The following is a 23,667-nucleotide window of genomic DNA, read 5'->3' as shown; positions in this document are numbered from 1 at the left end:
TATTAATAATCCGAATCATAATACCTGATGCTAGGGTCCACCTTAGGAGTCAGCGCTCAGAAAAAGATCTAGGTGTCATTGTAGACAATATGCTGAAACCTTCTGTCCAGTGGTGGTGGCCAAAAAAGCAAATAGGATGCTAGGAATTATTAGGAAAGGGATGCAAAATAAGACCAAGAATATTATAATGCCTTTGTATTACTCCATGGTGGGGCCTCACCTTGAGTACTACGTTCAATTCTGGTCACCATATCTCAAAAAAGATACAGCGGAATTAGAAAAGATTCAAAGAGTGACCAGAATGGTAAAGGAGATGAAACTCCTCCCATATGAGGAAAAGCTAAAGAGGTTAGGGCTGTTCAGCTTGGAAAAGAGACGGCTGAGGGGGGATATGATTGAGGTTTATAAAATCCTGAGTGGTGTAGAATGGGTAAAAGTGAATTGATTTTTCACTCTTTCAAAAAGTACAAAGACCAGGGGTCACTTGATGAAATACTTTTAAAACACATAGGAGGAAATATTTTTTTTACTCTAAGAATAATAAAGCTCTGGAACTCATGCCAGAGGATGTGGTAATGGTGGCTAGCGTATCTGGGTTTAAAAAGGTTTGCACAAGTTCCTGGAGGTAAAGTCCATAATCTGTTACTGATATTGACATAGGAGAAGCCACTGCTTGCACCGGGACTAGTAGCATGGAACCCTAATTGGCCACAGTTGAAAGCAGGATACTAGGCCAGATGGAGCATTGGTCTGACCCAGTATGGCTATTCTTATGTTCTTACTAGAAGAGTTAAAGATGAAAGAAGAGTAGTATTTCTGTTTCTTTTGTTTAATACACAAGTAGTAAAGAAAGTTGGTAGATTTATATGAAAGTAGAGACGAATCAATGTAAGTTTTCCTCCGAAGTCTTTCTGCGTGCCAAACTTGCTGGCACAGTAAACGAAGACCAGTTTGGTACCAAGGTTGGCATCTGGTAGATTTCTTTAGAATTGGTTGCTCTGGAGTGTGCTGATCAAGATATTGATGATGGATGATGGATTCTACATTAGAGCCTGTTCATCTAAGGAAGAAGTGAGGTACTGAGGAGGAGATAAAGTAAAATTGGAGGGATAGAGGATAAGCCCAACTGATGAAAATTCCTTATAACAGAGATATAGTGATACATCTTGGCATAGTTCCAGTACATTTAAAGGAGAAATACAAAAAAAATTGATTAGACCATAGAACTGGAGAGGCAGAAAATTAGGATGATGGCCTAGTGGTTAGGGTGGTGGACTTTGGTCCTGGGGAACTGAGGAACTGAGTTTGATTCCCACTTCAGGCACAGGCAGCTCCTTGTGACTCTGGGCAAGTCACTTAACCCTCCATTGCCCCGTGTAAGCCGCATTGAGCCTGCCACGAGTGGGAAAGCGCAGGGTACAAATGTAACAAAAATAAAATAGATACTATTGGAGATTCTACATGGAATGTTGCTACTATTGAGATTCTACATGGAATGTTGCTATTCCACTAGCAACATTCCATGTAGAAGGCTGTGCAGGCTTCTGTTTCTGTGAGTCTGACGTCCTGCACATACGTGCAGGACGTCAGACTCACAGAAGCAGAAGCCTGCGCTGCCTCATTGGTAATCTGCAAGGGCCGACTTCTACATGGAATGTTGCTATTCCAACATTCCATGTAGAATCTCAAATAGTAGCAACAGTGGAGGAGTGGCCTAGTGGTTAGGGTGGTGGACTTTGGTCCTGAGGAACTGAGTTTGATTCCCACTTTAGGCACAGGCAGCTCCTTGTGACTCTGGGCAAGTCACTTAACTCTCCATTGCCCCATGTAAGCCACATTGAGCCTGCCATGAGTGGGAAAACGCGGGGTACAAATGTAACAAAAAAATATATATAGCAGTGCAGGAATGCAGTAAGAGAACTAGATCTAAGGTATTGCCAGCAGAGTGAGTTGGGAATAGAACATGTTGAAATAATTCAAGATCAGAAAGAAGAGAAAGATACCATTGGATTGTGGCCTAGGAGAATTATAATTAATATTGAAATCACCAAGAAATCAAGATTTTTATATTGGGTGGCTGCAATGGTGAGCGAACAAGCAAGAGAATCCCAGAGAGCAGTATCAAAAGCTGAGGAAAGGGAAATGGGACTTGATGTACTGCCTTTCTGTGGAGAAAATGAAACGGCTCAGGATAAGGAAAGATAGTAACAGAGAGTCTTGAGAGAGGAAGAGATATGGAACCAAATAGGGCCACACCTCCACCTCTGCAGGTTTGCCTACACATACTGAAGACTGGGTACTTTGGAGGAAGGGATTGGAGGAAAAAAGATCCTTCACCGGGCCGAAGCCAAATTTCACTAAGAAAGAGCAATTGAAAGAGAGAAACTGTAGCAGTTCGTAAATTGCTGCTGTTTTACTATGGATAGCACGACATTTAAGAAGAGCCTCAGAAAAAAAAAACCAGCAGAGGAAGAGGAGAGTGGCAGAAACTGTGACTGGTAGATTATAACGATATTCACCTGGTGGCAGTGAGTGTGTTTTTAGCCAGATATTCAATGCTGGGCCATGTCCAGGCATCGACATTGATATATCCAGGTTTATGCAGCCAGCTATCTCTTATGCTGTTAAGTGCGTTATCCAGCACTTAACCACCTAAGTGACGCATAAAGATAGGACTGTGCTTTATATGGTCTAATATGGAGGCTTAACTTAGGCTAAGTACTGAATATTGGCATCTAACTGCATAAGTGCTGACTCCACCCACAAAATAGTTTAGTGGTCTGTGGTTATATTCAGTGGCACTAACTAGTTAAGTGCCACTCAATATCAGCCAATAGCCCTGCAAAGGCAATTTAAGTGGCCAGGAGCCTTTCCTAGCCGCTTTAATTGCTTTGAATACCAACCTGATTATTATTTGAAGAAGTCAAACTAAAATAAAACTGCAGCAGTTCAGAAGAGACTAGGGTTCAATCAGATGTGGTGTCATGGTTTGATATGTGTTACAATGCCCTAGACTAAACCAACTATTTCCCAATAAAACAGCTGAGAATTTGAACCTGCAGCCTTCAGGCTCCATACCAGCTGAATCTCAAATAGACGAAAGAGGATGTTCTCAACTGGTCTGACTGCTTTCCTGTCCCTGGCGTGTATTAAAATATAGATGGCAATACTTACATTATCAATAGAAGAGAATACTGGTTCTGTTCTGTGAAATCCCTTGGAAATGACAGCTTCAAAGGAAGTTCTTAAAACAGAAAAAAAACAATATTTAATGATAGCTTGTTAAACTAATGTACTATATTTATCAGTCTATTTGATTTAAAAGGTTACATTTTATTTGACTTACCGTAGTCCTCAATGTGAATCATTTTAATGTCTGATTTGGAAAACATTTTTCTAAAAATTGCTTCTTTTAACTCTGCATTGCTTTCCAATATATATATTTCTGTAGTAAAATGATATGAGGAGAAAAACATATATACTGTTAGAGCTACGAGAAATATAAGACAGAATGCACTATGTAGACCCTTCCTCTTCACTCCCAGTCCTCGGGGGCAGGTTTTCAGGATACCTCCTAATGAATATACATGATAGATTTGCATACAATATACATAGTATGCATGCAAATCTCTCTCATGCATATTCATCAGGGATATCTTGAAAACCTAACCTGCTGGTGGACCTTGAGGACTGAGAGTGAAGACCTAAGGATTTTAAATCACATCATTTTCCTACTTTTTTGGTGTTCATTTTATTTTAAACAGAGAATATACAAACCCCAAAGCTCTGCTGTACCATATGGAAAACCTGGGTTTGATTACCAGGTTTGGCTTTAACTCCCTGGGCCAGCCAGACATGGTAGTATTGCAGAAACAGAGGCAGGTGATGTGAAGCAGGGAAATGTTCAGTTTTTCTTGTTTCCCATGTGGTTTGCAGGAATTTTCATTTTATTCATTACAAGAGCAATGTTGTTAAGTGTGCACACCAGGGGCGTAGCCAGACTTCGACGGGAGGGGGGTCCAGAGCCCGAGGTGAGGGGGCACATTTTACCCCCCCCCGGCGCTGCCAAGCTCCCCCCCCCTGCCGCCGCCAACTTTCACCCCCTGCCGCCGCAACCCTCTCAACCCCCCCTTCCCGCCGCCAACCCTCTCCCGCCTTGTACATTTGCTGGCGGGGGACCCCCAACCCTCGCCAGCCAAAGTCCTATTCTCGGCAACGTGCGGCGTTGCTGACCCCCCTCGCCGCCAACCCTCTCCCGCCTTGTACATTTGCTGGCGGGGGACCCCAACCCCCGCCAGCCAAAGTCCTCTTCTCGGCTGTGTGGCGTTGCCGAATGATCAAGTTTGAATCTGTCTCTGTGCGTGCATCTGACGTCCTGCACGTACAACATGCAGGACGTCAGACGCACGCACAGAAACTTGATCAGATCATTCAGCAAGCAACGCTGCACGGCTGAGAAGAGGACTTCAACTGGCGGGGGATGGGGGTCCCCCATCAGCAAAGGTACGTGATGGCGGCAGGGGAGGGTTGAGAGCGGGAAGGGGGGATCGAGAGGGTGGCAGCAGGGGGTTCCAGAGCCAAATCTACGGGGGCCCGTGGCCCCATGATAGCTACGCCCCTGGTGCACACTGTCCCCTGGATTCTATATAGCACACCTATAGTTAAGCATAATTCTGCACGTAAAGCTAGGTGTATCTTATAACTACGTATCATCATCAACAGTGTGCAGCTCATTTGCATGCAGTTTCCTTCATGCATGCCCGTTCCTTTCCAGATCGGGAAGAGCTTTTTCCATTCAGTTAGTGGGACCAGTGCACTATGAATGCTGGCTCCTCCCACGACCAAATGGCTTGGGTTTGGTCATTTCTGAGATGGGCGTCCTCGGTTTCCATTATCGCCAAACACCGGGGACGACCAACTCTAAGGTCGACCTAAATTTCATGATTTGGGCGTCCCCGACCGTATTATCGAAACGAAAGATGGACGTCCATCTTGTTTCGATAATACAGGTTGCCCCGCCCCTTTACGGGGCCATCCTTAGAGATGGGTGCCCCGTTCATTTATCCCCCTCTATGTTACTATGTTACTGCCACCCACTGAGGTGGCGGTAAGGGCTCCCGTGCTAACCCAGCAATAACCGGGCAGCGCAGCAAGCCCATTGACACTCGCCAACCCTCTAGTAAAAGGGACCCTAAACCATGCTTACCACAGGGTAAAAAGCATTACTGTGGGGCATACTCAGGCATCCTGTAATAGTTTTGGGATCAGCACGCATGTCCCACATGCTAAAAAATAGAATTTATTTTTTAGCACTAGGGGCATGTCTGAGGGTGGAGAGTAGGCATGCACTGCACTAATTGGTTAACGCAGTGACATCACTGTGCGCTAACTGATTAGTACATGATTAGTGCATGACCTCTTACCATCTAGAAAATAGGTGTCAGAAAGGACTTATGATCTAATGGCCATGAGCTAATGGGGAAATTAGTGCATGGCCATTAATAGAGAAAATGGAAAATGGGGTCATTGTACTGCTGCACTCAAAATGGCCTCAGTGTGCGGAAAAGCTCCATGCTGGGGATTGCGCTGGTCATTTTTTAGCGCAGCTGAAAAATGCATACACCAAAATATCAAAAGCCAGGATTCAAGCTTTTTGGAAAAGGAAGAAAAAGAACTTAGAAAAAACACAAGCAGAATGATTCTATATATTTAAAAAGTGATGCAATGTAATCGCTGGTCTAAAAAAATCTCCATAAGGTTTGTGACACAATTCAAAAATGAGTGAAACAAAGATAATTGTGCTCTATGTTTAAAATGATTCTTTGTACCCATTTGTTCAGTCTTATTAATATCAGTGAACCAAAAAAATAATGGCTCTCCAGCTTATTTTCAAAGGAGAAGTGCGGCCTTCTTCCAACACAAATCGGGAGATGGCCGGCCTTCTCCTAAGGTCGGTCAAATCGGTATAATCGAAAGCCGATTTTGGCTGGCTTCAACTGCTTTCCGTCGCAGGGACGGCCAAAGTTCAAGGGGGCGACACTGTCGGCAGTGTACTAAAGGCGGGGCGGGGGCATGGTTAACAGATGGCAGTACTCGGACGATAATGGAAAAAAGAAGGGCGGCCTTGACAAGCATTTGGCTGACTTTACTTGGTCCCTTTTTGTTCATGACCAAGTCTTGAAAAGGTGCCCGAACTGACCAGATGACCACTGGAGGGAATCGGGGATCACCTCCCCTTACTCCCCCAGTGGTCACCAACCCCCTGCCACCCAAAAAAAAATTAAAATCATTTTTTTGCCAACCTCTATGCCAGCCTCAAATGTCATACCCAGCTCCATCACAGCACTATGCAGGTCCCTGGAGCAGTTTTTAGTGGGTACTGCAGTGTACTTCAGGCAGGTGGACTCAGACCCATCCCCCCTACCTCTTACACTTGTGGTGGTAAATGGGAGCCCTCCAAAACCCACCTGAAACCCACTGTATCCACATCTAGGTGCCCCCCGTTACCCTTTAAGGGCTATGGTAGTGGTGTACAGTTGTGGGGAGTGGGTTTTGGGGGGCTCAGCACACAAGGTAAGGGAGCTATGCACCTGGGAGAAATTTGTGAAGTCTACTGCAGTGCCCCCTAGGGTGCCCGGTTGGTGTCCTGGCATGTGAGAGGGACCAGTGCACTACAAATGCTGGCTCCTCTCATGACCAAATGACTTGGATTTGGCCGGTTTTGAGTTGGTTGCCATTAGTTTCCATTATCGGCGAAAACCAATGTCGGCCATCTCTAAGGGTGGCCCAAATGTTGAGATTCGGCGATCCCCAACCGTATTATCGAAACAAAAGATGGCCGCCCATCTTCTTTCGATAATACAGTTAGGTACGCCGCTTTACGGGGCCGTCATTAGAGATGGGCGCCCTTATAGATGGGCGCCCCTGTTCGATTATGCCCCTCCACGTTTACTAAGCTGTACTGTAGGCACGCTAGCATTTTTACACACCCAAAGGAATATATGGGTGTCTCTAGCGTTAGCATGCATTAATTTTTTAATACTAGCGCACCTTAGTAAGCAGGGCCCTAAATAAATACATAAAAGAAGAGAGACAGACCAATAGAAGCCTTCAATTCACCCCATGGCTTCAACAGATATTTTCTTTAGAGCTCTTCTTGAGATATACTTGAATTACATGTTACATTTTTGTGAACTGCTTTATAATTGGATTATAAAAAGTGGTGTAGTAAATGCCATAATGAAAGCAAGAGTAAAATATGGAACTCCAGCATATGACAGAGCAGAGAGATGGAAGGAAGGAAGAAAAAAAAGGTGACAAAAATGTGAACTGGCTTATCAAAAGAAATTAACTTTTTTTTTTAACTTTCCTTTCCTTTATTATTTATTTATAAAAATTGGAAGAAAAGAAAGAGCAATACATGTAAACTGGTTTACAACATTTTTTTTCTATTTTTTTTTATTGTAGGAAATACTTATTCATGATAAGGGTGGTAAAATCGTGGAACGGCCTCCTGGTGGAGATGAAAACAGTATTTAAATTCAACACAGCTTGGGCCAAGTACATAGAATCTCTAAGGAAGTGACAGGGAGAGTAGATGCTATGGATGAGCAGACTTGATAGGTCGTATGGTCTTTATCTGTCTTCGTTTTTCTATGTTTCTATGTAAACAATAAATATAGATCTATATATAATTGAATATCTCTCTTCAGATCAAATGTTTCTATATATTTAATATAGGTAGTTAGTGGGGTTCCTCAGGGGTCAGTGCTGGGACCGCTGCTTTTTAACATATTTATAAATGACCTAGAGATAGTGGTAACTAGTGAGGTAATTAAATTTGCTGATGACACAACGTTATTCAAAGTTGTTAAATCGTGGGAGGATTGTGAAAAATTACAAGAGGACCTTGCAAGTCTGGGAGACTGGGCGTCTAAATGCCAGATTATGTTTAATGTGAGCAAGTGCAAAGTGATACATGTGGGAAAGAGGAACCCAAATTATAGCTACATCATGCAAGGTTCCACGATAGGAGTCACCGACCAAGAAAGGGATCTAGGTGTCATCGTTGATGATATGTTGAAACCTTCTGCTCAGTGTGCTTCGGCGGCTAAGAAAGCAAATAGGAAAGGAATGGAAAACAAAAATGAGGACGTTATAATGCCTTTGTATCGCTCCATGGTACGCCTGCACCTCAAATATTGTGTTCAATTCTGGTCGCCACATCTCAAAAAAGATATAGTGGAATTAGAAAAGGTGCAGAGAAGGGCGACGAAAATGATAAAGGGGATGGGACGACTTCCCTATGAGGAAAGGCTAAAGCGACTAGGGTTTTCAGCTTGGAGAAAAGACAGCTGAGGGGAGATATGATAGAGGTCTATAAAATAATGAGTGGAGTGGAACAGGTAGACGTGAAACAACTGTTTACACTTTCCAAAATACTAGAACTAGGGGCATGCGATGAAGCTACAAAGTAGTAATTTAAAATGAATTGGAGAAACTTTTCTTCACTTAACATGTAATTCAACTCTGGAATTCGTTGCCAGAAAATGTGGTAAGGCAGTTAGCTTAGCGATTTTTAAAAAGGTTTGGATGGCTCCTAAAGGAAAAGTCCACAGACCATTATTAAATTGGACTTGGGGAAAATATTTCTGGGATAAGCAGCATAAAATGTTTTGTACTTTTGGGGGGGATTCTTACCAGGTATTTGTGACCTGGATTGGCCACTGTTGGAGACAGGATGCTGGGCTTGATGGACCTTTGGTGTGTTCCAGTATGGACATATTTATGTACTTATGGCACTCACCCCCTATTTACTAAACCATGCTAGCGACTGTCATGTGGTAATGCTGACACAATCCACTCATTTGAATGGGCTGTGTCGGCATTGTTGCGTGGCAGCCACCACCGCGACTTAGTAAAGGGGGGGGGGGGGTAGTTTTCTTACAGTATTTCCGTAAATACTTTCTTTTGGCAGTTAGTAAAGAGAAAACCTTCTGAAGCAGCTGTGAAGAGGCTGCAGTGGGCTACTGTTAGAGAATGTCATTTTAATGTTAGCCTCAGTTATTAGTAAGTAGCCACCCTGTTTACAAAGCCGTACGGCAAACGCCGACACAGCCCATTCAAAACCAATGGTCTGTGTTGGCATTAGGGCACTGACAACCGTTTGCATGGCTTTGTAATCAGAGAGATAGGTCTCATGGGATAAATCTGGGCCTGTGCTAAAGTAGCTTGAGATAGTCCAAAAATAACACATCTTAACTGCAGCCCACATTAATAATACAATCCCTATGTTGCACATTTCTTTCCAACACAGGATGTACTACTTGTAAAATGTAAGGCCTGCTTTCCTTTATAGAATATTAGTAATAAATAAATAAATAGAAAAAAACAAAACAAAACAAAACATAGAAAAGAAAACAAGATTATATTTAATTAGACTAGCTTAATACATTTTGATTAGCTTTCAAGGTAACCCTTCTTCAGATCACAAATAAGCAAAATGTTGACAAGATAGCAGAATATGTAAGTGAAACACAAAAACATTCCAAATGTCTGTCTCACAGGAAGAAGGTCGGGTGGGTTAGGTGAGAAACAGGAGAGCTGGGGTGGGTGACAGGGAGAGATGGATAGGTGATAAGAGTGTGACAAAGCAGTATATGCTATGGTTTATAATGGGACAGAAAATGCAGATCTTTGGTAAGTCTTGTCTGGGTGGGTGTCAACATATTTTATCAGTTTGACTTCAAGTTCTTACATTCCTGGATTGTCTTACAGTGAGGGACATAATCGAAAGGGGCGCCCAAGTTTTCCTGAGGACGTCCTCACAGGATGTCCTCACGAAGGGGTGGTGAGACCCGTATTATCAAACAAGATGGGTGTCCATCTTTGTTTCGATAATACGGCCGGGAGAGCCCAAATCTTGACATTTAGGTCATCCCTAGAGATGTCGTCCTTAGACTTGGTCATTTCTGATTTTCGGCAATAATGGAAACTAAGGACGGCCATCTCAAAAACATACGCCAAATGCAAGCCTTTGGTCATAGGAAGGAGACCAGCATTCATAGTGCACTGGTCCCCCTGACAGCCAGGACACCAACCGGGCACCCTATGGGGCACTGCAGGTGGACTTCAGAAAAAGCTCCCAGGTACATAGCTCCCTCACCTTGTGTGCTGAGCCCCTCAAAAACCCACTACCCACACTGACACCACTACCATAGCTCTTATGGGTGGAAGGGGGGCACCTAGAGGTGGGGTACAGTGGGTTTGTGGGGGGTTTTGAGAGGACTCACATTTACCAGCAACAAACGGTAAACAGGAAGGGGGGGATGGGCCTGGGTCTTCCTGCCTGAAGTGCACTGCACCCACTAAAACTGCTTCAGGGACCTGCATACTGCTGTGATGGGAGCTGAGTATGACATTTGAGGCTGGCATAGAGGCTGGCACAAAATATTTTTAAAGTTGTTTTTTGAGGGTGGGAGGGGGTTAGTGACCACTGGGGGAGTAAGGGGAGGTCATCCCTGATTCCCTCCCGTGGTCATCTGGTCAGTTCGGGCACCTTTTATGTGCCTTGGTTGAAAGAAAAACTGAACCAGGTCTAGGACACCCTTTTTTTTTCCATTATGGGTCGAGGACGCCCATGTGTTAGGTACGCCCAAGTCCCGCCTTCGCTACACCTCCAACACGCCCCTGGGAACTTTGGTTGTCCCCGCGACGGAAAGCAGTTGGGGATGCCCAAAATCGGCTTTCGATTATGCCGATTTGGGCGACCCTGTGAGAAGGATGCCCATCTTTTGATTTGTGTAGAAAGATGGGCATCCTTCTCTTTCGAAAATAAGCCTGAATGTCTTTTTAGTATGCTCACCATAAAATCATTGATGCAGTATTCAGGTTTTGTAAAGTGCTGCCCCATAGAGGTGACATCCTGGTTGGCACTGTGATGTTAATATGACATCTATGTAAAATTGATTCTCATCTCTAGCATCTGGTTGTTTCTCTAATATAGCACCCTTAATCACACTTTTTGCACTGAATGATATATACCACAATTTGAAGATAAGATGGTGAAGGATTCCTTTATTCTGATTGTTTTTCCCATGTGAGTGACTGTGGGATCCTTGGTATACTGCAAGATGTCCCTGCAATATACCAAGCTGCAAACTGTGACAACACATATTGCAGGATCCCACAGTCACTCACATGGGAAAAAACATTCAGCATAAGGTGATCCTTAATAACCTAGTCATTGGTGACATAAATCATTAAGGTCACATAACCCCCGTCCCCAGATACTCAGCCATTGGTGGCAGCTTACCCCTAAATTCTGTATAATAGGCCAGAGTACTTAAAGAATAAGTTTAACCCTTTACACATCTTTAAGACCTCTAAGTGATACCCACCAGCAAGCCTTCATCAGTAGTCCCCTTGCTCTGGAATTTACTCCCAGAGGGGCTACGTATAACTTGAGACTACCTCTACTTCACAAAACAGGGGAAAGCCTGGCTCTTCTCCCATTCTGCATCTGGACTAGGTTGCTACACATACTATAACTTAGATCAGTTCCATATCTCTTGCTTAACTATACAACATACTTGCATTGATTTTAGCTAACCATCAAATTATCCAAATTAACTCTGTACTATGCATCTTGTCCCGATCATATATCTGCTCTTGGCCCCTCAGCAATATGGTAAGCCATACTGTAAAAAATCTTTCGCATCATATCTATGTTAGTTGAATGTTCTAATGCATGCTTATTAGGTGTATCATCATATTGTATTATATTTGTGGTATTTGAATTCCAGTGCTGTTAAATGTGTATATTTTTGGTGCTCTTTCATGTAGTTCTATTAAGTTTCAATTTTCTGTTTTCAAGTTTACCTCATTTATTGTTTATGTTATTCTTGATTATTTTACTATTGTTATGCTGTTAGCAAAATTGTAAGTTTTATGTTGAACTGTACCTGCTATACACTGCCTTGGGTGAATCTCTTCATAGAGGCGTTAATAAATGCCAAATAAATAAATAAATAAATAACAATAGTGCGACTAGACTTGCACGCACAAACCTGGGTTTACTCTGATTTGTGCATACAACTGTAATGGTGTTAGCAAGTCAATTAGTGACGGTATTGGATGTTAAACAATTAATCGGCACTAATTGGTAACGAATTAGAATTTACGCGCACTACTTGCTAAGTGAATTCTATAAAATAGTCCGCTTAAATTCTACTGCATGGATCTCAAAAGGGGCGTGGCCATGGGAACAGCAAGGGCGGGTTATGGGTGTTTCTAAAATTTACACGCAGTGTTATAGAATAAACTGTTCCACGCCTAAAGTTAGGCGTGGGCATTTACACCAGCTTTTTATTGGTATAAATACCTGCCCCTAAATTTTAGTTGCATGGACAGTTCTATGCATATTCTATAAACTCTGTCTAACTTTAAGTGTGGTTTATGGAATATATGTAGGTGTGTTTTCCATCGGCATCAGATATAGAATTTAAACCTTAGGGTCTTATTCTATAAAGGTTATGTTCCTAAATGTACGCTCCTAAATCATGGGGCCACGAGGGCATGTGCCCCTGTAGATTTGGCCCTGGACCCCCCTGCCGCAACCCTCTAAGAACCCCCTTCCCTCCACCAACCCTCTCCCGCCGCGTACCTTTGCTAGCGGGGGACCCCAACCCCCGCCAGCCAAAGTCCTCTTCTCGGCTGTGTGGCGTTGCTTGCTGAATAATCTGATCAAGTTTCTGTGCGTACGTGCAGGATGTCAGACGCTTGCACAGAAACAGATTCAAACTTGATCAGATCATTCGGCAATGCCGCACGGCTGAGAAGAGGACCTCGGCTGGCGGGGGTTGGGGTCTCCCGCCAGCAAGGGTACGCGGCGGGAGAGGGTTGGCGGTGGGAAGGGGGGGTCAAGAGGGCTGCGGCGGCAGCGAGGGGGGGTCAGCAATGCCGCGCGACCGAGAAGAGGACTTGCGGGGGTTGGGATCCCCTGCCAGCAAAGGTACGCAGCGGGAGAGGGTTAGCGGCGGGAAGGGGGGTCGAGAGGGTTGCGGGCGGTGGCGGTGTGAACGTTGGCGGGTGGGCAGGCGGGGGGGTCAGCGGCACTGGGGGGGGGGGGCTAAAATGTGCCCCCTCACCTCGGGCTCTGGACCCCCCTCCCGTCGAAGTCTGGCTACGCCCCTGTCCTAAATTTACGTTGATAAATTTAGGAGTGTAATTTATGCTCCTAAATGTATGCTAAATCTATGGGCCCTGTTTACTAAGCCACGCTGTAGGCATGCAAACCTTTTAGCGTGCGCTAAACATTAGTGCATCCTAATAACAGAGACACCCATTATATTCCTATAGGTGTCTCTAGCATTAGCGTGCGCTAAAATATTTGCGTGCATACAGCATGGCTTAGTAAACAGGTTCTTTCAAGCGTAATAGGTCCTAAATTAGGAGCATAAATTTAGGAACATAGATTATGCTCATAATTTAGAAGCGTATTTTTAGGAGTGTACATTTAGGAGCATAACCTTTATAGAATAAAGCCCTTAGCGGTTAAAGATAGGTTCTCTTATTTATGCAGCCTATTTTTTGTTTATTATTGTTGTTTAAATAATTTTTTTAAAGAAGTTTCAGATACAGAGCACAACACCAAACATAGGGGTCCTTTTACAACGGTGCGCTAAAAAAATCGCCTGCAATAGTGTAAGCGCAGGTTTTGGGCGCACCTGTAAAAAAGGCCTTTTTGTTTGCCAAAAATGGACATGCCGCAAAATCAAAATTGCTGCACGTCCATTTTATTTATTTATTTATTTATTTGCTGCATTTGTACCCCACATTTTCCCACCTATTTGCAGGCTCAATGTGGCTTACATATTACCGTAAGGCGTAAGCCGCCTCCGGTGATGAAACAAATACAGAGTGATGAGGTAGAGAATGAGATGTATGTGTTACAGACACATTATAGAATCGAGAGAAGAAGAGTTTCATAATGTTCGTTGTGTTGCTGAGTCCAGGCACTTAAGTTGGATCAGTAAGGTATGCCTTCTCGAACAGATCTTGTGTCTGAGACTTTACCACCAGTCACAGACCTAGCAGTAGAGAATTTGGGCGGTAATGACCTATGTGTGTCAGATGCCACTTGGCGCGCGTCCGCTACGTGCGCCAGATGCATGTAACGGACGCACGTCAAAATTGAAATTACCGCAAGGGCCACACAGTAACCGGGCAGTAACTCCAATTTGGCGCATGTTTGGTGTGCGTAGGTGCCTACGCAGCTTAGTAAAAGGGGCCCTCAACAATGAAAACAACCAAATATGGAAAAACAGAACTCCACAGCCTCAGGCGGGTTCTTCCAGTGCCCGAGAGGGCTATTTCCCACTGCATATCCACGGTTAGGCGTTACAATGATATTTAACTGGCCAGGGGCCATTTCCGGCTAGTTAAATAATTTTGATTATCGGGCCCATAGTGCTCACCTGACTTATGAAAAATGAAATACATGTCTAGCTTATTAAAACCTTATATACTGTTTACTATTTCAAAGCAAAGCGGTTTACAAAAAATACATATAAAAAATAAAACACAAAAATATATAAAAGAACTCCACTAATAAAATAGGAAAGCCTCAAACATTCACAACAAAAATTAGCTCATTACCGTATAATGTTATGGTCTGCAGACCTACTAACGTATCCTACTAGTATCTAATTCAACCTTAAAGGCCTTCTTTAAAAAGGACCTTAAACTTATTTGTTTCTGCATGAATACATCTCACAGCAGTTTGGAAGAAGGTAGATCAGGTCACTGCAAAATGTCAGATCATGCAGAGGAGCTGATATACATGTAACCTGGGTCCACCGCTACCAGCACCAGCTCAGTTCCTTCCACTTTGACCCTGGTCACAGGGATAATATTCTTCCACGTTTCACCTTCTCACTCACTCCACATTCTCCATCCAGCATAGTCCTTCCAGTTTGAGCTTGGGAGTAGGTCATGGTCCGGGATTGGATAATTTTAGTGGGGCTTCTTTATAATAATCTTACCAGTTCAAGAGCAAGCGTCCCCACTTCCTGTTTCAAAAGAATAACCTTATAACACTCCAAGAGTTTCATCTGGTGCAAACTCAACTTTACTGAACTTTCTACAACTCCATTTGTACAGTAAAACTTCTCCTGTCCATTCAAGATTGTGTGTTACAATCTCAGTCTCTTTGTTTAAGCTTGATCTTCTTTGGTAACTGCAATATTTATACATTTACATCTCCTGTCCTTTACCCCAGCCAGAGGCTGTTAATAATCCAAGGCTGCTCTTGAATTTCCCCCAATGACAATCCACTTCCCTCAGGCAAAGACCCTTTAGGCTGTCCTTCCAGCCGATGCACTTCTTGAGCTGTAAGCTGGCCTTGGACAGGCTTCCTTGACCTGATCCTGCTTTCAGGCTGGATTCCCCTTACCCCATCCTAAGCTTTCACACCTTCACAGTTGACACTGTGAGAGGCAGTAACTACTCCTCAATTCAGCCTGAGTTTACTTAGTCACTTTGGGATCCCCCCCCCTCTCCTCCAATGGTCCCTGTGGAGGAAAAGGCAACCAAATACCCCTTGCCCTGTCAGGTAAGAGACTTTATTACTTCCAGCTCTACCTCCCTTGTCAATCAAAATAACAGACCCATTTTCTCCCTGCAGATCATTTCAACACACACACCCCTTTGGGCTTGGCTTCCCCCCACCCAATGACACTCCCATGCTCTCCTCCAGTGACTCCAGGGACAAGCTGTTTCCCCTCAGTAATCCCCAAATAATGGGGGTTTACATACAAAATTACCACTATCCAGTGGTTGCAAAAATCAAGATAAAGCTCAAAAGCGTACAGAATTAAAAGAAATGTGTGTTATCATTACATTAGTGAGGTTGAAGGACCATCAGAATGTAGAGGAGTCCTAAATGGACACGTCAAACTGATTCAAAGCTTTAACAGATAAATACTCAGACAGTGAACCAGATGTTGAAAATATGTGAAAATTATTCAAAGAGAATCTACATTACATCTGCCTGAATACACTGAGCCATGCAAGAAGGAAAAATGAAAGAATAATGGATAAGAAACTTGAAAATGTATAAGGAAGCAAAACGAAATTCAGTCATTAATTGCAGCAGATGAGGTACCAAAAAGAAACACATTATATCATAGCAATCCAGTCAGCAAGACAAAGAAGTTAAGTGTATGACAAGATAAACAGAAGATAAGCTGAAGAATACCGCTCAAATAGCAGAAGAAGCAGCACAAAAAAGAGACTTGAAAAACATTCAATTAACAGGACGAGAAGGAAGAAAAGTACTGCCTCTTAAAGACAAAGGTGGCAAAAGCCATTACAAGTAAAAAGAAGTTCAACATTGGGAATAACATTTTAAGCAAATGCCCAAAGCCTGAAGCAGTATTAGACCAGCCAACTGATGAAACATCAACAGAGCTGCAGATAGACACTACGACATTCACAATGGATGAGTTAATCAAAGCTATTAAGGGTCTACGAAGCGGGAAAACTGCCAGGATTAGACAACATTTATGCGGAACTCTTGAAGAAAGTATCATATCAAATGATAGAATGGCTAGTATGATTGCATAATGCGTCAATGGGACTAGGAAAGGTTTAATTATAACTGCTGAAGAAAGGAGATTTACTGGACTGCAATAACTGCAGAGGGGTTGTTCTGTTATCTGTACCTGAAAAAGATTACAGTTGAATGATTCTTGACTGGCTAAATGTTCAAGTTCTTACTATGAGAAGAACAAGCAGGGTTGAGGCTCAGCTAGATTCTGCATAGATCAAATTTTCACATTGCACAGAATAACAGAAAAGGTTCTTGAGTTTAAAAAGGAATCCCAGTAATTATAAACTTTGTGCATTTTTTGAAAAAAGCATTCAATAGCATCAACAGAGACAGCTTATGAAATATTATGATACCATAACGAATAGATGCCAAGTTCATCAGTTACTGAAAATCTGCATGAGAACAGGTCAGAGTGTGTCAGAGTGGAAGTTGGTTTCACAAAGTAGTTTAAAATAGTAACTGTGGCAGAGTTAGTTGCCAATCATACGGAGAGTATGGATGATTCCCCATTTGATGAATGCCGACCTCAGATGACTGTATCAAAGGCGTCAATTGGTAAACAGTATGATATTTTCCTATGCGGCAATAAAATATTTCCTTTCCAAAAGATAGTGGAAAGATGGGTACAAGACTTTGGTGGGGAATACAAGGAGGCGGACTTGAAGGAAGGCGTCAAGGGAGGGAAAGATTTAGTACAGAGTGCATAGTTAAGAGAATTGCACTTCTGCATGTTGCACAGATTATAAATCTACCCCTTGAGAACATACAAGATGGGCATAGCTGAGTCTAATATTTCCCCTAAGTGTAGTGGTGTAGTGGGAACCTTTAAACATTGTGCCTGGTGTGAACAAAGATAGCTGATTTTGGGGTAACATCATGGGAACACTTGGGGGTTACACTGGGACAGCGCTTGCATAAAGACCCGTGGGTGTGCTTGCTGGATAAAGAATATGAATTGATAATACACTCTTGTTCACATGTTACGTTTCACAAAGCCTGTTTGATTGCAAAATGATGCCTTTTGCTGCAGTGGTTTAGTGATAAGATAAGACACAGGTTTTAATGTTATGCTGAACTGCAATGACAGAAGGAAGTAAGTCCACTTATGCTCAAAAATAAGTTAAGTGCCTATCTGTAATCTAGGAAGTATGTCCCATCATAATGCGTATTGGACTTCTGTATATACCCTTCCAGATTCTCAATATTCAAAGGTCAAAGGCAGAGTTCATTGCAGAGATATCAAGCAACACATGCCCTTTTACATTTTCCCACAAATAAGTCACTTCCTACTGCCATTACTGGGTAGTTGTAAGAATCATAAGAATCATAAGAACATAAACATTGCCATACTGAGACAGACCGAAGGCCCATCAAGCCTAGTATCCTGCCTCAAACATTGGCCAATCCAGGTTACACGTAACTGGCAAGATCCCAAAACAGTAACATACATTTTATGCTGCTTATCCTAGAAATAAGCAGTGGATTTTCCCCAAGTCCATTTTAACAATGGCTTATACACTTTTATTTTAGGAAGTTATCCAAGCTATTTTTAAACCCTGCTAAGCTAACTGCTTTTACCACATTCTCTGTAACGAATTCCAGAGTTTAATTACACACTGAGTGAAGAAATATTTTCTCTGATTTGTTTTAAATTTACTACATTGTAGCTTCATTATGTGCCCTAATATTTTTGGAAAGAGTACACAAGCGATTCACGTCTACCTGTTCCACTCCACTCATTATTTATAGACCTCTTTCATATCTCCCCTCAGCCATCTTTTCTCTAAGCTGAAGGGCTATAGCCACTTTAGGATTTCCTCACAGGAACCGTATTTTGGTTTTGTTGTGTTCCAGTGGTCAGGCATTTATGTTGGGTAGGTAGGGTATGCCTTTTTGAACAAATAAGTTTTTAGTGTTCTCCGGAAGTGAAGGTGTTCGTACACTTGATCATGATTTTTCAATTTCATTGAAGTCCTCTGAAACACATTCTAATCTGTCTTGCCATATACAGGACATAGATCATATAATTCTGTCCGGCACTGACCTTAGCTCCTCAGAGTCAGAGTCGCTGTCTAAGCATCACTCAACACATCAACATGCATGCAGTCATTTAAGTTTAAGTGATCTGAAAATGGTAACAAGTGATGTGATTTAATTTGTAGATGACACAAAACTATTCAAAGCTGTTAAATTGCATGAAATTGCAAGAGGGCCTTGAGAGGCTGGAAGACGGACTATCCAAACCGACAGATGTACTTAATGTAGACAGGTGCAAAGTGATGCACATTTGAAGGAATAACCCAAATTATAGCTATATGAAGCTAGATTCCACATTAGGAAGTCATTATAGATGAAAAGGATTTAGATGTGATTGTCAAGAATATGTTGACATCTTCTGCTGTGTGCAATGGCAGCCAAAAAAGCAAACATAATATTAGGAATTATTTGCCTCTGTCTGTATTGCGCAATGGGGAGACCACATCTTGAGTATTGTGTGCAATACTGGTCAACGCATCTCAAAAAAAATATGTCGTGAAGCTGAAAAAGGTACAAAGAAAGGTAACCAAATGAGTAAGGGGATGGAACCCCTTTCATACGAGGAAAACTAAAGAGGTTAGGGCTCTTCAGCTTGGAGAAGAGATTGCTGAGGGGAGATAGGATAGAGAACTATAAAATCTTGAATGGTGTGGAATGGATAAACACAAATCAAATGTTTACTCTTTCAAAAACTAGCTGACACTCTGGTTATGTCGCATGGAATCTTGCTACTTTTTGGGACTGGCCACTGTTGAAAACAAGATAGTGGTCTAGATGGACCCTTGGTGTGACCCAATATAACAAATCTTATGTTTTTTGAAAGGAGATATTGAAAGATATACCACGTATTCCTCCTAAGGGTTTGAACAGACCCAACTGAAGAATAGGTTGGAGAGCTGAAATCTTCCACTTGTGGGCAAGTGCTGACATGTAATGTTGCTCTTTGGCTATCTCATGAAGTGCAGGTTTAGCTCACTTAGGGGGTCTTTTACAAATTAATTATTTATTTAGATTTTTGCTCACACCTTTTTTTCAGTAGTAGCTCAAGGTGAGTTAGATTCAGGTACACTGGGTACAAACGTGCACTGGCGTTCTTAGTGCGTGCTAAAACTTCACGCGCGCTAAACACTACGGTGCCCAAAGGAATATAATGGGAGTCTTAGTATTTAGCTAATTCATTCTTCAGGAATACTTTTTGAAAGCTAATTCTATTATACTATAAGTCTATCATATTATAAAGTATTATTGAATTTATTTTAACTCAAGAATATAATTTATACCTCTAAGATCTATGACGAGAGAGCACATAAAGCGTAGAGCAATGAACATTTGAGAGCTCGGAGTGGTGCCGCTGAGGTCTGTTAGTAAGAGGTCAACACCTGATCTATGTTTGAGACTTGCTAATCCTACATAGTGGTGGATGTATGACATATATTCCTATGGGCATCTCTAGTGTTTAGCGCATGCTTGTTTTTAGCGCACAGTAAAAAAATACTAGCGTGCCTTTGTAAAGAAGGCCCTATGGCTCCTAAGTTTGGCTGCAAATAGCTCCTGAATAGCTCATGAATTTAGGAGCCTAATCTAGGAGACCAGCTGGGGGGGGGGGGGGGGGAGGTAGGGGGTTTCAGAATCTCCTATGTTATTTTAATAAAATATCTACTCAGAGGTTCTGAAAATGACTCTTATTTGTCTTTATATTTCAGTAGTCAGTATTACATATGGGCTCCAAGTTCACAGCAGTGTATCATCTCCATCATGCCAGATCAAATTAGCTCCCTCCAGTTTGGCAGCATGATGGCATTTATTTTCATGTTAAATATCCGTGTTGATGGTTTTCTGTTGTCTGGAAATCTGAATTTGTTTTTCACTATGTTACCATGTGCATATGCATAATTATCAGCCATCATTTTGCAGTGAATTCAATTTTTCATTCCTAGGCCTATAAAATATAGAAAGCTGCAGTTTGTGAGTAATAGCATAGTAAAAGACAGTGGATGAAGACCAAAATGTGTCCACTTTAGGAAAACACATACATACATTATCATATGGAACCTAAATTAGAACAACCCCTTCTCTTTTAGGTGTCTTTCCAAACCTTTCCCAAGCACACGCCAAAAAAACTGTGATGGTCTCTATCACCTCTGCTGGTTAGTCATTTTAGGATTTGTCATTGTCCACTCTAAGTCATTCGAAAATAGTATCTAAGCCAATAGCAATGCCTATGCTATGTCTTAATACCCAATGTTGCAACAATCCCTACATCAAGCAAGGTTAGTGGGGCCATTGTAAAATATCTCAAGCGCACTGAAGTTTGAGTTTTAACCATGGTTCCTCCTGGCAGGTCACCCCAGCCATTTTGGAAGCCTGTGGTTACCTTAATGCTTGATCGAAAGCACAATGAAGTCAGACCACTGCTGTTTTGAGATGTAACAGTTGTTCTGTATTGAGACTGGCATGAAGTGCATAATGGAAGGTCCAGAGTTTGGATTCTCTTTTTCCTATTTATGCAAGTATTGAGACCAACACTTCTCCATCTACAACACTACAAAGTGGGCATGGTCCAGGAGGTATAAAAGCTCAGGGATATTAACAACTTTAATCCCATAAATAGTTTATATTGCCTGGAATGCTTATACTAGCCACCATGTTTTGATTTAGAAGTTGGTTTCTAAAAAATCTTATTTGATTTCCTGAAAATTGTGATAACCCCCTAGTATTGTGGATTATAGACGAGTAATGGTTTCTTTGTTAATTATACTTATTTCTATAATGTTTATATTCTTTAAAAAGTTTTTTTTTTTTTAAGATACTAAATCGTCTTTATCTGTATTCAAGATATAATACTTGATGTAATTGAAAAATTTAAATAAATAATAATTAAAAAAAAAAAAGCTCAGGACCTAGTTAGGTAAAGGAGGCCCAAATGGAAGCAGCAACTCCCAACTGCATATGCCTCCATTGCATATCTGTGAACTGCAACAGTCATGTAGGACATGTTCAACTGGGGTCCTCGCTGACTTGCATCTTTGACCTTGCCTCATGCAGGTCGGCCTATGTTAATTGCTAAAGACTGTACCAGTAACTCTGGAGAACCGGGCCAGAGTCAAGAGGATTATGCTGCCTTGCTGAGAGATAGTCATGCACGCTGTGGCCCTGCAGGAGCAGGCCATGAGAGGACATTCTTCTAAGGACTAGTTTTGTCTTTACTTTCTCCTCTACCTGTGAATTGAACAGAAACCCCCTACCTGACACGTTTAATAAATATACTGTAACTTCTGTTCCACCTTCACCTGCTGTGGGACTCCAGTTTATCCAGGCTCCATGCTCCCCCTCATTCATGTTATCATACTTAGCAAGCTCACAACCTAAATACTAAAAAGGGGGGGGGGGGTTGTATACTAAGCTGTACCTGGTTCCCAGACTAATGGCTACCACATGATAAAACCAGTCGATGGGGTAAAGACCCACACTGACAGCTTAGCAAGGGTAGGGGTGGAAACCTGGTGGGACATGGTCAATAGCAGGGTATGGCTGGAACTGAATGCTAGCCCAGAAATTGAGTGTACAACTTACTGAGGCAAGTTCATAATTCAGCCAATTGCTTGAACACTAGGGGAGATGCATACTGAGCTGCACCCAGTTCCCAAAGTAAAGACACTGCATGCTTAAAACCAACCACTTAGGTAAACATTCTGTGCTAGCTGTTTAGAGTAGATAAGGGCAGGATATGGGTGGTGACAGGACATGACTAGCACTGAAAGCTAACACATAGAATGGTGCTGCTTGCTAGCTGTCATGAACCCCAATAGTGTGACTGCACTTAACACCAAGAGGTGGCATGAAGTGCAGCTGCACTACAGACAGACCAACAGCATGACCATTAATCATGATAAGCACCTTTCTGACTCCTTCCAACACACAAGACTCCCTTCCACTGATCTATTTCCCCAACACAAGCCCCCTGATCTGACCCCACCCCCTTTGATAATTCTCCCAATAACCCCCAACTGACTCTCTTCCCATGAAGGCCATCCCCAATCATGCCTTCCTATGAACTACCCACCCACCCACCTCCCAATGAAGGCCAGCCCTAATCAAACCTCAATCTCATCCCCCCCTCCAGATCTATGTCATCTCCAATCAAGCCACCATCTATTCCCCCCCCCCAACCAAGCACCACCCAGATAAACACCTCCCTCAGCAAGCAACAGCCCCAATAGGAACCCCCCAGAGCACGCCACCCAACAAGTACTATCCAACATAATAGCCTGACCACCTCCACTCCTGAACCCCCTCCACCCAAGAATTACCTGGCAGTTGCTCTGGGGGCGATCTAGTGCACTATGGAAGGAGCAATTCCCCTCTGTTCCCACCCTGTCAGTACTTTGTGTCTAAAATGGCATCATTGGCCTCTAGTGATAGACTCTTGGTACTTCTGCTAGGGGTCATTCTGCCACATAAGGATTGGATCTGGGGAAAGTTTGGATTGTGCCACCATGGCTTCTTCCTGACAGTTTCTTTTTGCACCAGGCTCACATTACAATCATTGGTAAATAACATGGGTTCACCGATGCTATCTGTCAATGCACGTAATGAGGGGCCTATGCAATAGATGTCTGTCCTGTGCAGTAAATGCAGGACAAACAAATAGCCATACTGGGTTCAGACTAATGGTCCATCTAGCCCACTGTCTTGCTTCCAACAGTGGCCAATCCAGGTCACAGTACCTGGCAGAAATCAAATTAGTAGCAACATTCCATGCAACCAATCCCGGGGCAAGCTATGGATTTCCCCATGGCCATCTCAAAAGCAAACTCTGGAATTTTCCTCCAGGAACTTGCCCAAACCTTATTTTAAACCCAGATATGCTAACTGCTGTTACCACATTCTCCAGTAATGGGTTCCAGAGCTTAACTATTCTTTGAATGAAAAAATATTTCCTCCTATTTGTTTTAAAAGTATGTCCATGTAATTTTATTGAATGACCCGTGGTCTATGGACTGAAAAATCAATTCACT

The 23,667-nt window shown here is 42.6% G+C and overlaps 1 protein-coding gene across 1 annotated transcript in view; it reads right to left on the bottom strand.

Moving 5' to 3' along the window:
* DPP10 (dipeptidyl peptidase like 10) overlaps positions 1 to 23,667 on the bottom strand; it is a 744,229-nt gene that overhangs the window by 51,280 nt on the left and 669,282 nt on the right. The window contains 2 exon segments of the mRNA XM_030210103.1: positions 3,175 to 3,244; positions 3,347 to 3,445. Coding sequence (XP_030065963.1) covers positions 3,175 to 3,244; positions 3,347 to 3,445 — 169 coding nt within the window.

This window comes from Microcaecilia unicolor, chromosome 7 (genome assembly GCF_901765095.1).
Source record: "Microcaecilia unicolor chromosome 7, aMicUni1.1, whole genome shotgun sequence".
In the NCBI taxonomy this organism is placed as follows: domain Eukaryota; kingdom Metazoa; phylum Chordata; class Amphibia; order Gymnophiona; family Siphonopidae; genus Microcaecilia; species Microcaecilia unicolor.
This window is presented reverse-complemented; position numbering and strand designations above follow the sequence as displayed.